Raw genomic sequence first — 15,241 nt, 5'->3', positions numbered from 1 at the left:
CACTAACAAACTTTGACTATCAAAATCAAAGATGGCGGCCTGTCGGCCATCTTGTTGACTGATTGGTCCCAAAATGCAATATGCACAACAAGACCCCTAGAGGCCTACATGTGAAATTTGAGAGAGATCGGTAACAAACTTTAAGTATCAAAATCAAAGATGGCTGCCAGGAGGCCATTTTGTTGACCGATTGGTCCAAAATGCAATATGCACAACTATTGCACTAGGGGAACCTACATATGAAATTTGAGAAAGATCCCTTCGGTGCTTTATGAGAAATAGTGATAACAAGAATGGTTTACTGACGGAAGGCAGGACGGACCACGGACCACGGACAAAAAGCGATTTGAACAGCCCACCATCTGATGATGGTGGGCTAAAAATAAACATTATCACTCGTTATTACTTCAGCATTATTCTCAATATCGTTTGGGTTTATGAAGTCATAGACAAAAAACGGAAGGATTTCTCAAAGATTTAACCGATAGGAATGAGTGTAACATATGAAATTGAACTATATATGTATAAACTAAGATATTAGGTACTGTTATCGTAATTTCGCTATTTCGTCTGTCGAGTATTTCAATTTATACAGAATAAACGCACTTTACAGATGTTAATTTCTGAAGATCACCACGAAAATGATCTTTTTTCTAAGAAAGCCAAGTTTTAATATCATGATTAAGCTTAATATTTCACTTCGTTCAATCTGGATATTTTCAAAAGGATGCGCTTCATTTAATTAGTATTCAGATTAATATATATTAGTATCATGAACTCAAAGCATAATACGGAGTTTTTCAAGGACACACGAAGAGTACCAGGGAAATAGAAACATGTGTCCCTAGGAGGTAAGCGTTCTATTGTTGCTAATCAATACAGTATATGTTGTGATTAGGTCTGAATACGAGAAACGCATATCTCATTCATAAATTATCTTCCTGTTGTGGTTCTTTTGTTTGTTTAACATATTTTTAATTTCATTACATACTGGTGTGAGATTCTTTTTTGGCCAAATACTTTAAGGAATGAACCAAACTAATTATGCATAAACTATCAAAACATCCTGGTGTTAATGGTACACCTAACATAATATGTTTTGTTAATGTTTCCATCTGTATATTAGCTATTCTCATATATGCATTCATGCTTTACCAATTTCTATGGCTGATGGTATACGTATCCTAGAGAAACCTGGGACAGAGATGAAGTAGCGTACCGCCAAGTGTTATATCGGCAATAACTCTTTATTGTATGGCGAAGACGCATTGCCCCCTCTGTATATAAAAGGCACGACAGGTCTTGTAAATTGAACGATGATGTAACATATTAACACTAAACATCACACTAACAAACTGGTGTTTGACCCGTTTCCCCTTAGATCGGAAACGGAGGGTAATAGATAAATGATGTTACATGTATGACACTGGGCTTCACTTCATTTTTGTATATTCACAATCTGTAAAGCACAACGAATTTTAAGCGTTAATGAAATGGTCGACGCTGCCGCCTGAAATGAAATAAATTTGTGAAATGATTATTTTTTGTTATCAAAGACAAATATAACGGATTTTGATATTCTGTTACATTTTCGCTTCTCATTTGTTCAATCAATACACATACAAAGACAAGTGACCATTGTCTAAAGATGTACCATATTTCATATTTGATACCTAAAATTACCAATATCATTAATACCTAAAATATTATTACCAAATCCGTTATTGCATTTCCCAAAATTAAGTGAACAATCGCGACTTGAAGAATGTACATGTATGGGCTTGTACTTGAGAGTCATGTGTTCCGGAGTGATAAACGTGCCAGACTTTTCACATTGACACATATCTCACTCCTTCCAGAGATCTAGAACACATTACAGCGACAAACCGAAATACTAAGCCAACCTGCCATAGGTAACATGGCGCCAATATTGATTATTCTGACATTTGTATTTTCTTTTCATTAAATTATTTCACCAACTTCATTCCATAAGAAGGAGAGTAAGAAAACACAATATAGAGATCGTCTGGCTAGATCCACTGTACCAGAAGTCTGTGGCAACAGGAAATCGATTTTGTTTTAAACATGCCTGGTTCAAGGCCAGCTTCAACATTTCCTTTATGAATATATGGGAACATTTTCCATTTTTGTGAAGTGTGGTATTATTTAGAGCAGATCATAATTTGATTATGATTACATTTTATTGCAGACAAGGACGCTGATCACTATTACCAACTCGTAGCATTATGTGTTCGGTCGCGACATGGTCACAAGACAACTGAAACAAGAAAAGTCAGTCATACCAATGACTAACTAATGATATATCCTATAATAGTTGCAATCGACAATTAGATGGCAATAGAACATTGACTTATATCTGTACTGAAATAGTTTGTAGCACCACTGGTGTAGTTGACATGATGTGGTTATTGTTAGTTTGCCTCATGGCCTATACTATGTCTTGTTGTTGATAGGTCATATGGGGAGCTACTCGTATTTACTGAGTAGATTTCGGCAAATATACGAAAAGTGCATGTTTAAGTTGATAGAGGCAATCGTTCAAATCGCATTCCCCACTTCAAACTATGTCCATTAGTTAATGTTCCAAAGTAGCAATGTACTCTTAACGGTGATATACAATATCACTTGATGTTTCCTGGGCATGAACTCGCTATATTTTGAAATGATCTACAGGTAGGTTTAGATCTCGGGCGATGCAGATTTTGTACTTAATATGTCATCATCAACAACAACAGCGTGCATATAGAATCAATGTATTGGCTATCCTGCGGCGATGCGTTTCCACCATAATCCGTCTATCAATGATTTATCCATAGATAACCGTTCAATACATTAAAGCAGTATAGAAAGTGTATTTGTTACCATGGAGACACGTGTTTTATGAATAATGCCCGGGGAAAGGTAGTGACCTGAAGAATGCTAACAAATATTGCTAGGCTAGTAAATCGGTTTATTTGCAGCGAGAATCATTGCATACTAATGAATACTGAGGTAGCATAATCTGTACACATTTTATTATCACAATTTATGCTATTACACTTCATGCATTGGAAGGCACTGGATTATACTGCAGTAGGTCAACTAGTTAAAATGAGTATTTTTCATCTGGAGTCAATAATCATTTTTTTTCTATCTTTTAAACGGAAAGAACCCCCTCCTACCTCACCCTTATACCACAGAACACATTTACAAATGAAAATGTATCATTTGTTTGTTTGTTTGATTAATTAACGTCCTATTAACAGCTAAGGTCATGCAAGGACGGCCTCCCATGAATGCGGTGTGTTGCGTGTATGTTGTGCGAGGTGTGTGTTTTGGGAGACTGCGGTATATTCATGTAGTGTCTTCTTGTATAGTGGAACTGTTGCCCTTTTTATAGTGCTATATCACTAAAGCATGCCGCCGGAGACACCAAGCAACACACCCCACCCGGTCACATTATACTGACAACGGGCGAACCAGTCGTCCCACTCCCTGTGTGCTGAACGCTAAGCAGGAGCAGAAACTACCACTTTTATAGACTTTGGTGTGTCTCGGCCAGGGGACAGAACCCAGAGCCTTCCTCACAGGGGCGAACGCTCAACTCAAGGCCAAAAATGAGGCGGTGCCAAGGGAGGCATTAAGAAGAATAAAGTCAGTTAGGAAGAATAGAAAAGATAAGATGCCAAAAATGAGGCGGTGCCAAGGGAGGCATTAGGAAGGATAAAGTCAGTTAGGAAGAATAGAAAAGATAAGATCCTAAATTTAGTCGCCTTTTACGATCATGCAATAGGGGCAGCAAGTACAATTCTAACGCCCTACCTGCAGGGCCAGAAAATGTATCATTTTTCATAAATCATATCAAACTAATTGATTATCACCAACATATCAAAAACCACATAAGATCCAGTCGGCAATTACCTGATATCTCCATTAAATGTATTTTTTCCATAGCCTCAGAAATCGTGATTTATAGCAACTATGGTGAAATTATTGATTATGTAAAATGATGGTCCCATACTGGCAACCAGGTAGACCGGCACATTAATATGAGGCAAGTGACTATCAATAAAACATCTTTAGGACCAACGATTTTATAATAATTTTCTATACGTCGAATGTTTCAAGTAAGCTTTACACAATGCATAATCTTGTACATTTTGTGATGACAAATAAAGATACTTTTTTTCTAAAAGAAAACGACACCATTTCTTTAGTGATTTATCTTCACCAAATGAGACATGCGCTATTAATTTTGTCTGATATACAAAACCGTTCATATACAGAATTTAGAATCAATGAACACAAAGTCCAAAAAAATTGTACTGTAATTACATGATTGCAAGTCAAAGTCATTTTAACGTTATGATTGGATTATGTTAAACGCCCAATTAACAACCAACGTCATTCTAAGGATGACATCCCGCGTAGCCAGTGTGTTGCATGTGACGTGTTTGTGTGTTTTAGGCGACTGCAGTATGTTGGTGTTGGTACTTTTTGTCCTATTTATGGTGCTATAAGCACGCCGAACAAGCACATCTCCCAATCACAGTATACTAACAACAGGTAAACAAGTTGTCCTGAGCGATGAGCAGAAGCAGAAAACACCGATTTTATAGACTGTGGTGTGTTATGGCCAGGGGACAAAACCCATAGCCTACCTCACAGGGGCGAGCACTCAACGCATGATCAAAGGTTAGGCGATGTCAAGTGAGACATTAGGAAGAGGAATGTCAGTTAGAAAGAATAGAAAACTCAAATTAGTCGTCACCTTTTACAATGGGAGGGAGTATTCCTAGCGCCCTACCTACAGTGTAAATGTACGCTTTTATACAAAGAAAGACAGAAAGATGTAATTTCCGACACCATTTTTATGTATAGAAGCCATTTGTAACATGGAACACGATGTAGCATGTATTTGAGATAGCGACAAGGGTTGAAATTTGTACCACAGATGAGTTCTACAAATGAACGTATCGACCTACATCTAAATATCAATGTATATGTAAAGAAATATTTATATTGATCATAAAATATATACTTTTGACACCTTATGTTGCATACAATGTCGTCAATTAAGACATTTATAACAAGAAGAACGATCTAATCTATTCATTCTCATTGTTGTAGATACATATTGTTGCTAATGCGGTGTTTCTGACCAAGATTTGTTTGTTTGTTTGATTTATTAACGTCCTATTAACAGCTATGGTCATGTAAGGACGGCCTCCCATGAATGCGGTGTGTTGCGTGTATGTTGTGCGAGGTGTGTGTTTTGGGAGACTGCGGTATATTCATGTAGTGTCTTCTTGTATAGTGGAACTGTTGCCCTTTTTATAGTGCTATATCACTGAAGCATGCCGCCGAAGACACCAAGCAACAAACCCCACCCGGTCACATTATACTGACAACGGGCGAACCAGTCGTCCTACTCCCTGTAAGCTGAGCGCTAAGCAGGAGAAGAAACTACCACTTTTATAGACTTTGGTGTGTCTCGGCCAGGGGACAGAACCCACAGCCTTCCTCACAGGGGCGAACGCTCAACTCAAGGCCAAAAGTGAGGCGTTGCCAAGGGAGGCATTAGGAAAGGTGACTAAGATATTTCAACAAGTAATGGTAATAACTTTTCATCTCTAAAGAAATGTGATGATAAAGGTTTCCTCCAGCTTTGAAATAAGTCAGATCGGTAGTTACAATGTAAATAGTTACATTTGTAATCAGGTGTAAACCAACCTGTGGTCATCCCTGTGTAGTTAGCACAGAATGGTAACATGCGGTCAGATGGGAAGGGTTAGTGGTCTACGTTGTGTAGTTAGTTGGTTATTGATGTCGACAGTTTTGGTTTTCAATGGTTAAAACATATCATTAAATTAAGATTACATGACCAGTACTTACTTAACTGGCAGAGTGGTGTAACTTACTCCTCAGAATCTATATATTATAGAATTTTTAAAAATATTTTTAAAATTATTTACAAATGTAGATATTATGGATGATAAAGACAGAATAAAATTATGCAAATTTTGTACAACCAACCATATATTTATTGTTGAAACAGGCCAACATATTGTATAGTCAGAAAGAAAATGTTAACATTGTAATAGTCAGCAAATTGGCGATGCATTCCATTATGTTTTAGAATGTAGTACCTTATCTGCCCAAAGAACTTTGTATATTGATCGATATTTTTGGCTACGACCAAATGTTATAAAGTTTATTAAATTTATGAACTCTGCTTACATAAAAACACTGAAGAAATTGTGTACTTTTATTAGGATATTTAACAATATTATTCTCCTTAACTCATATTATTCATGTAAACAGCTACTGTATACCTTTTTCGAATACTAATGATTGTATATAATATTGTAAATATGTTATCTCTGTGTATTCATAATGAAAAAGAGAAATAAAACGAATTAAAAATGAATATGGATAGGTTCGATACAGGGATAATAAGGCCAATCAGATTAAAACAAAAATCTTCACTGTACGCTTCATGGATTATGCTGCGTCTTATAACGTAGTGTATAGTGTTATAACCAGATTGTAAAGCATGTTAGCCTGTGTCTGTATAAGTGTTAACACGGTATGCAGAATGGGGCGCGTCTCTGCTCAGGTAAATAGTGCGGTATGTGTATATAGGCATTGCAGACCAACATACTTCCCATCTCATTAAAATACCATATCCTTGATTTAGCGGACTCAACAAATTAACAATCGGGTAATTTTAACAGTACAGATAACGAAGGAGTGTAATACATGTCGGATGAAAACACCACGTGTACTTAAGCATCAATATAATCAAAATCTTATTTAATGCTTTCACACATTAGGTAACTAAAGCTTACTGGAACCATGCTCTTGTTTTCATCTTAGCGATCATTTTCTCGCTGTTTTCTAACACAGATAAGAATCTACATCTAATTGTTGCATTCTTAAATTCTCTGCCGCATTAATAAAATATTTAAAGTTAATGCCACATAAAATGCACGTGCCCTTGGTTATAGCACATGTCTACTGACGTACTTACACACCGAATATTGATGAAATAAATTTATTTGAAATGACGCTTAAGACTCGTAAACGAAATTTAGCAACTCCACATAACAAATCCCTTGTTCTTTCCAAGTATTTCTTGAGTATCCATAAATGGCATTGTCTTGCGTATAAAATTGGAAGCAATGTATATTTTCACATCTATTTGTATTGCATTTTTAATCATATCAATGCATGCATTATTTTCATTCCACATTCTGTATTAAGTTACATCTCAGTGGCAAAATTTATGTTAAACTTACAGCCGCCATTTCTGTAACAAAGGTAGGGGAATCTCCAGATATTCCCTAGCCCTACTGCAAACCCTACACACGACAAGAGGAACTCGGAGTTCCGCGCCCATTGGTCCCGAATCATCACAGGTAAGTAACCAAATCTCCAAGGTATGGTAACGCGTAAAGTGAAAAACCAAAACCACAGGCAGATTTAACTACACTAGGAAATTCTTCTCAAATAGAAACAAAATCACTGGTGTAGATTGTCAACACTCCATGAAGAATAGCAGCAGAGGAACTACCTGAAACTGTGTCAGAATCAAACTCAAGAGAAACCACATTAAAGATAAAAGTAATTCGTCGAGCTGCGGCTGGACGAGGAGTTATCGATTCACAAGACGTGCTGGAATTGTAAGTAATTCACCGGCACTCTGTATGTATGTTGCTTTTTACCTTTCAAAGAGAGGCGTAAAAAGTCGTAGAGGCGTCTACTCACACATGAATGTTCATGCTGGGCACAATCCAGCTGCTTGAATGTGGCAGTCAACTCCAGCTACATTAACGGTAGGTTACACGTCTTTGCTTGCCACAGGCGAACTTTAACCTAAATGTAAATGCAAGCAATAAAAACTTATATTTAAGACTGCAGACATCTTTACGTGCTAGACGAAACAGTGTATTTGATAAAGCAATGAAAGATTTGTTGTGGAAGATTTTTGTCTGTTATATCTTTGTGACAAATGTATTTCATATATCTATGGAAAATTTCTGTTTAAATCATTTAATACAACTCATTGATTACGTTTCTTCTAATCGCTGTTTCATACTTAGGCATTGCTTTTTAAAAGTATGCGGACACCAAAGTGTGCGATTTAGCCGATGAGCAATACCCGCTCTATATTAATAACTGTTTACCCTTATCATTCTTATAATCACTGTTTTATTCAAACACTGCTAAATGGTAAATAGTTAATACGATGACTACTATAGTCTCCTTATCACAACAAGGTTCATAAAACAAAATAACGATATCAGAAGAATAACGGTTTTGAGACACATATAGCTTACGATTTATTTGTAACTAATGGGACGTAATACGTGAGTTTCACCGGCAGTGTTAAGAATTTCTTAAAGAACTCTTCCTTTAAGTTACTAGCCTTTTCAGTCTCATTAATATTTTATGCTAAATTGTAATGTCGACCACAGCCACGTTCTCGTGTAACAATCGGCCATTCTGTGGCTATTCGACATTTACACAGGGTCGTTTGTTAATCTTTATATACCTAGCTTATAAAAGTCTTTACACTACAAATTGCATCATAAATATAAAATGTTTCATTGTATGCTTGATATGACTGCAGTATTGTTGAAATACCAGGCATAGAAACTAGGTTTAGATTGAAACATAAGTATATCTGACTGAATGGGGGGGGGGGGGGGGGGGGGGTAACTATGTAGGTCAGATTAACAAAATTAATATCCAAGTGACCTTTGCTTTTAAAACTAAAAACTAGAAACTGGATATTTTCGTCTTAGTGTAATCACATTGAAGGTTTATTTCAAACGAAGAAGACTTTCACGCTGTATCTGAATGTACGCAGGCGTGTTGTCAAGCTTTCTTATCAGATCACTTACAAGTAATTCTATCTCTTGGAGGATGGTCACTATTTTGGTTTTGTCCATGATTTCCCGCTGGGTTGCTTCCTTTCACTGACCTATATTAAATAACGCGGAACTTGTCCATATGACTGCTGGTGCCCATGTTTCAAATGACATTTAAATCTAAAATAACAACATTAAATCAACTCAGATTCATTGTAGATCTTTGTGATATATATTGCGTGGATACATATTTAGTATACGATTAGTTTAGTTTGGCGGTTGGTTGTTTTTATTAACTTCCTGTGAACAACCAAGTAGGTTAAGGACGACCTAGTATGTTCTGTGACAGTTTATAATAGCTACATGTTTGTCCTTTTATAGTATTATCTCCACGACACATGCCATTAGAGCCACTGACATACCATAGTCAGTAATATTGTACTGATAGTATGCAAATCAGTTGTTCAACTCCCTTTATTCTGGTCGTGAAGTACGAATAGAAACTACCATCTTTAAAAACTATTATGGTGTCTTTTATTTTAAAATAAAGGTTACATGTGTATATTGAAAAACCAAAAACCTTCTATTTTTATATTTCCATGATCATTTTCTGTTCAAATGACAAAAAATTATAATAAAATGCTCCACCATCGACGAAGAATAAATGATACTCATCATATCAACAATAACTGATGTTTAATCGAAAACTGTGCTTAAGGGAAAACACAAATGGTTAAATGTGTTCTGTTGACTAAGTTTCTACGACACCCTGAAGCTTAATGCGATGTCGATGATGTTGTCAGAATGATACCAATACAGATGTACCGATGATAATGGGAAGGTGTTAAAATAATAGATAATTTGCGTTTTAAATGTAGAATTAAATACTGGGCCTAGTTTTGATGAAACATCGAACAGAATCGGCAAACATGGGTGTTAGATAATGACTAGATAACGTTATTTAACCATTAAAATTAATCATCACACTCAGTCAAGTATTATTCATTGTTCCAAACCACCAAAAAAGTATTATTTATCAAAACTCATCATTTAGAATAATATTGAGTTTCTAATGATACTTTGATTGCCATCGCACCACAAATCTCAGGTGTTGTCGCATTCTGTAAATGATTAGATCCCATTTATTATTGACTTCCAGGATTAAATAGGTCGATTTTGTATATGCATGTGCCTGAAGTCTAATGAACCATTTCTAATATCTAGAATAAATAATTATGTACCCTTGCTAAATTTATCACGGTAGTGACGTCTAGAGCACCCAAAGTCCAAAGATCCAGAAAATATGTGTGCTCATTTCTTCATGTTTAGTCATGTGAGACACCCAAGTACATTGTCTTCATGTGACCTTTGATGTCATGAAGGACATTAACCCTAAACAAAAATAAACAACAAAAATAAACTACGTCTAGCTATCTGTAAAGCGGTTTGTTACTATGATTTAAGGCCGTGGCACATACGCAGCTGACATTTATATCCTCGTGTTGACATAAGAAATATTTTAGAAATTGTAACATAAAGCTTCCGTCATCCATATTATTATCTTTATATTTCTTGTTTTCTCTACATTTCTGTATTTTTTCCCCTTTATATATGTTTTTCATATGAATGCTAAATCTTTCCTGCAGCCTCTTTCTTCAGACCCTGGTTTTATTAACATTTCTTCACTATACGGAATTCGTTTACTTCAAACTCCTAATTGAAATACAATATTTAAGTCATGCAAAAACTCTTTTTCAGTTGTTTTCTTTATTGAAAATGCTACTTAAATAAATCCCAATAGAAATGCAGTATAGAAGTTCTGCAACAATTTCTTTTATGCTATCTCCTTAAAAATGTTACTAACGAGAATTCCTAAAAATCACGAAATATTATTGAAAATATGTCCTGGACCTATGCTTGCTTTTTCTATCGTTTCAGAGACACTTTAACATAACATTTTGCTTTAGTTTGTTCTACATATAAAAGTATAGTGTATCTGCATTGGTGACAAGGAAACATGGAAATGAAATACTATATAGCATGTTTGATCGGTATCAGATATTGTCGTTTGAACGAAGGGTTTATTTGTTCGTTTCTCTACACGACAGCTATAAAACAGAGTCAAAAGTCTGAAACATTCTTGCAAATTGTCACATTATATATTTTATGATACATTGATGTTGCGCCGAACTATTATGTTGTGGCCCTTAATTGATATAATAATACGGTTGTAACCATGTGCAAACATTACGTTTTATTTCTTGATTTTAGTTTTGATATCATACTTAGGGAATATAACAAACTTATGCCTGATAAGCTGATGTAAGTTAGTATATATATTTATAGTCAAATGTTTCACGTTCAACAAAGATAAAAGTTTGAGTTAAACCGTCGGCACTTTATATCAATGAAGTACCAGGAGTCGGCACTGGTAATAGCGGTGGCTGTCTACAGTGTTGAACATAATTATGTAGTTATGTATCTGGTCTGAACTAAATTCCTATTTACTTCTAGGTTATACAGCTCAAAAGCTCTTTGTAGGAAACATGGGAGCGACTTCTTCTTATAAAATATATAGGATTAATTTTAAATTTACAGTTGCAAAGCTATTTCGCTGAAATTTAAACAGTTGTGCAAAGCTATTTTAATGACATATATTCTGGAAATAAGTGGCAAAACATATATTGAAACATTAAAATCATCATATCTTCCAAAATAACATAGATTAACGCATCATTATTGTCTATGATCGCATTTACTGTTGTTAAAACACAAATCAAATATATGGGCGTTATAGTTGAAAGATGAAAGTTTAACGTTAAAAGAAGAATGTCGTTCATTTATAAATGCTTTGCATAGTATTTAACATGTATATAATTATGAAGATAATCTAATTTACACAAAGTATAATGTATGTTTAGCATAAAGAAAAACAAATATCTTTACAGAGCAGATATATACATGTATGTAGATATATGATGGTACAATAATGTTTCATAATTATATCATTATGTCTACATGTCTCCTATAACAATGCAATATTATTCATACATTGTACGTTACCTAGTTATGCTCACACACTCGTGTAGTATTTATATAGTAAGCAATGTAGGGTCCCCTAATATTCTAAATTCCTCTGCAACACATGTTCATTCAGTGTCTACGATTTGGCTCGCATTATGTTTATTTATGAGACGCACCACGTTGTTAACGGCTTTCAACTCCCAGGTTTTGAGCTTTATTAATTAATTATGAGTGTCCCCGGAAGGCAATCCTACACTGGATACAAGAGAAAAGCACATGTTGTTTCCACTGACAGTATAGGGGTCACATTACGTCAAAGATGCTCTTTATCAGTCCATGCTTTATTACTAGTAATTAAATGGTAGTATTTAAAATTACATATACACATGTTCACAGAAAACATCACATCTTAACATGAAGTATGTATCAATGGCGCGTTTCTCACATATCTGTTGTCCTGTTAGTGGTGCCCCGGGGAGGTATTAATTGTCAGTATGGATGAGAAGAGTGACTTGTATCACTTTTACCGATAACTTTGCGGATTCCATGCAAATCGCGATGGTATTTGAACATTCAAACTATCCATGTAATAAGGATATACGATAAATATTGTATGACATGATTAGTTATTTATTATTTAATAAATAGAGGTGCATTTCTATAAGATTCTTGCATATGTATATGATATCATAATTGTAAAATTGTAAAAGAAAACATCGAAGAATGAGAGAAAAATTCTCTTTACGGATATGAAAGACGGTTATTCTACCACGGGGATTACAAAATAATGTAAACCCCTAGGCAAGCCTAGGTCTTTACAATAGAATGTGAGCCTCCTCTCCGTTAAAATATCCCTATCCTTCGTATCCACATATAAAAGAGTGTTATATTCATATACCTGTTCCCAAAACACACAGCAAAACAGGAAATTGCTGATTGCTGATTGAATATTTACAATGTACTAACCGCCACAATCTGCTGATTTATTTATCTTTCATGCTTCCTAAAGAATTTGATAAGAATACAGATACAATAAAAATATCACTGTGACATTACTTCATTTAATGTCATTTTCTGTATGTTTACGTTTGATTTCCTTTCATGTACATGTACATGTGCTAGACGTAATGTGAATTTTACGATAACAAACGTCTTCTTAATGTGAAAATACAATAATGAAATTATCCCAAAGACACATTGGTGATTTGAATATGGACTAGCATGTGTTATATGAGATGGAATTGCTTGTGGTTTGAATTGTAGTACTGTACAATTCAATTGATACGAAAACCTTCATTACAGATGCTATCTTAAATGGGTGTTTTAAATTTGAATTTCTTATTTCATACACGTAACTTGCAATAGTGTTTTATTATACATGTATTATATGTTTGTAGGGTTAAAAGAGTAGTTCCCCTTAGTAGTTGTGTTGTGAATATAGAATAAATAAAGCAGAACAACTATCCGTAAATCAGAACTACGTAAAGAAAAATGGTGGGAAGTCAATTTGTTATAAATTGAGACAAAAAAAGTATCACCGTTTAGAGGCATCAACATTTATTTGGGTTTCATTAAAATGTCATAAAATTTTATTTCATTTTATTCGTTAATGTATTTTTGTCGTAATCTATTGGGGTAAACATCAATACACTTCAGAACTGCAGGGGGTAGGGCGGGGGGAGGGGGCGTTGTTGTTGAGGGTTGGATGGGGGTTTCAAATTGAAATGTCAAACGTTTAAAGAAATTGCAGGTGCAGTGCACAACCACAGAATTACAAAGAAATGGGCTAAAATCAGTACAGGTTTGGAAGCACTTGCAAATAAAAATCGCATACATGATGTAATATCCTAAATTAGAATTGTTGTGCATGTGGAAGAGATTAAGATTGAATGATAAAATAAGTATTTGCAATACTGATATTGTAAGTATTGTGGCCAGCAGTTAGATTATATTTCATAAATAAAATGCACTGTACTACGATTTGTTAATTTATTCTTACATAATTATACAATATTTCATTTTTCCAAATATGCAGCGTAAACAGATGTTGTTAGCAGTTTTAATAAATGATGATTGTGATATCTGTCGTTGTTATTAACGGCAACTGCATATTATAACTATTACGAGTAAAAACATATATTATCCACCGGTCGAGACCAGTTCGGCACAGGGAAACTAAACGCAAATTAACAGCTGTTCTCGGCAATACTAACGTAATGTTCACAATTGAGATAGTGATTTATCGAAAGGTGTGAATTGTAAGGAATAAATATTTGCAATTATAAGATAGAAAACACACACGAGTTGGTAACGTATACCTAAGTTTGGAATGATTGGAATTTTGAATGTATACACAGCACCGTGATATCTCGAAATTCTGCGTATCAAGTCCATGCAGTATCACGATGTTTGGTATAGGAAGTAGATGACAAACAAACCCGTCTTGTAGTTCATTTAAGAGTAGTTAAAATACACAATTACCATATATAAGATATCATATAACATCGACCAGTTCGCGTTGACGTAAGAACGTTTCGTTCCAAATCTCGTCGGTAATATTCACTACCTAAATTATTAATAATATTACAATGGACGCATGTATGTTTTATTTTCACTTTAAGATCGTAAAAACAAAACTTGAAAAGCCGCAAAAAGTAGCTAGGTAGGATTCTTTAGTAATAAATAGTTTTTGTTATGCACCTGTGCCATAGTTATTTTAGTTTTCGATGATGTAACATTAATGCGAGCTGCATGTTGAAGCATATCCACAATAAAATATGCTAATCCTATCAATCATTCTACATTGATCAACATTCAATATCACCAAGCCTCTGTGACAAGCGGCATACAGGAGTGTTTGTGGTGTACATAATCTAATTCATTTTGTGTCCTATATGTTTTAAAAATAATTAATTGAAACATTTCTAGTGTGTCCTTGATTTTTTAAACTCGTTTCTAACTTGACCGAAGTATACTTCCGAAGATATAGTACAGTCCACCTGGTCCACTCGAGTAAATCAGTCGATTCCATATACATGTTCTTTCTAAATCTCTGTACGTATGTATCAACATATGAGCTAAGTCCTTCGCTGAAAGAAAAAAATCCTTTACTACTTCACACATTTAAAAAATAATAAGGGAAATAATAAATGATAATATGACTAAAATTAGCATTTGCTATATATTAGGTAATTAAAATAAACTTGCTGTACAACTTTTGTATATAATGCCCACTGTTGAAATGTATGCTATGTATTTCCGGGGTTATGTTTACATTACGACACTGGGCTTACAGATCCATATACATGTAAAGGGAAGAAACGAAAACACGTTTAAACATC

The 15,241-nt window shown here is 34.7% G+C and overlaps 1 protein-coding gene across 1 annotated transcript in view; it reads right to left on the bottom strand.

Moving 5' to 3' along the window:
• Positions 1–7,889, bottom strand: part of LOC138315842 (sodium- and chloride-dependent taurine transporter-like) — a 49,434-nt gene extending 41,545 nt beyond the window's left edge. Inside the window, exon 1 of the mRNA XM_069257140.1 lies at positions 7,302–7,889. Within this exon, the coding sequence (XP_069113241.1) occupies positions 7,302–7,416 (115 nt within the window). The 5' untranslated portion in view covers positions 7,417–7,889. The remainder of the gene's footprint in view (positions 1–7,301) is intronic.
• Between the last annotated feature and the right edge of the window lie 7,352 nt (positions 7,890–15,241).

The sequence above is a fragment of the Argopecten irradians genome, chromosome 2 (genome assembly GCF_041381155.1).
Source record: "Argopecten irradians isolate NY chromosome 2, Ai_NY, whole genome shotgun sequence".
NCBI classification, from domain to species: Eukaryota; Metazoa; Mollusca; class Bivalvia; order Pectinida; family Pectinidae; genus Argopecten; species Argopecten irradians.
Note: the sequence above shows the minus strand (reverse complement) of the source record. Positions and strands in the feature narration are given on the sequence as shown.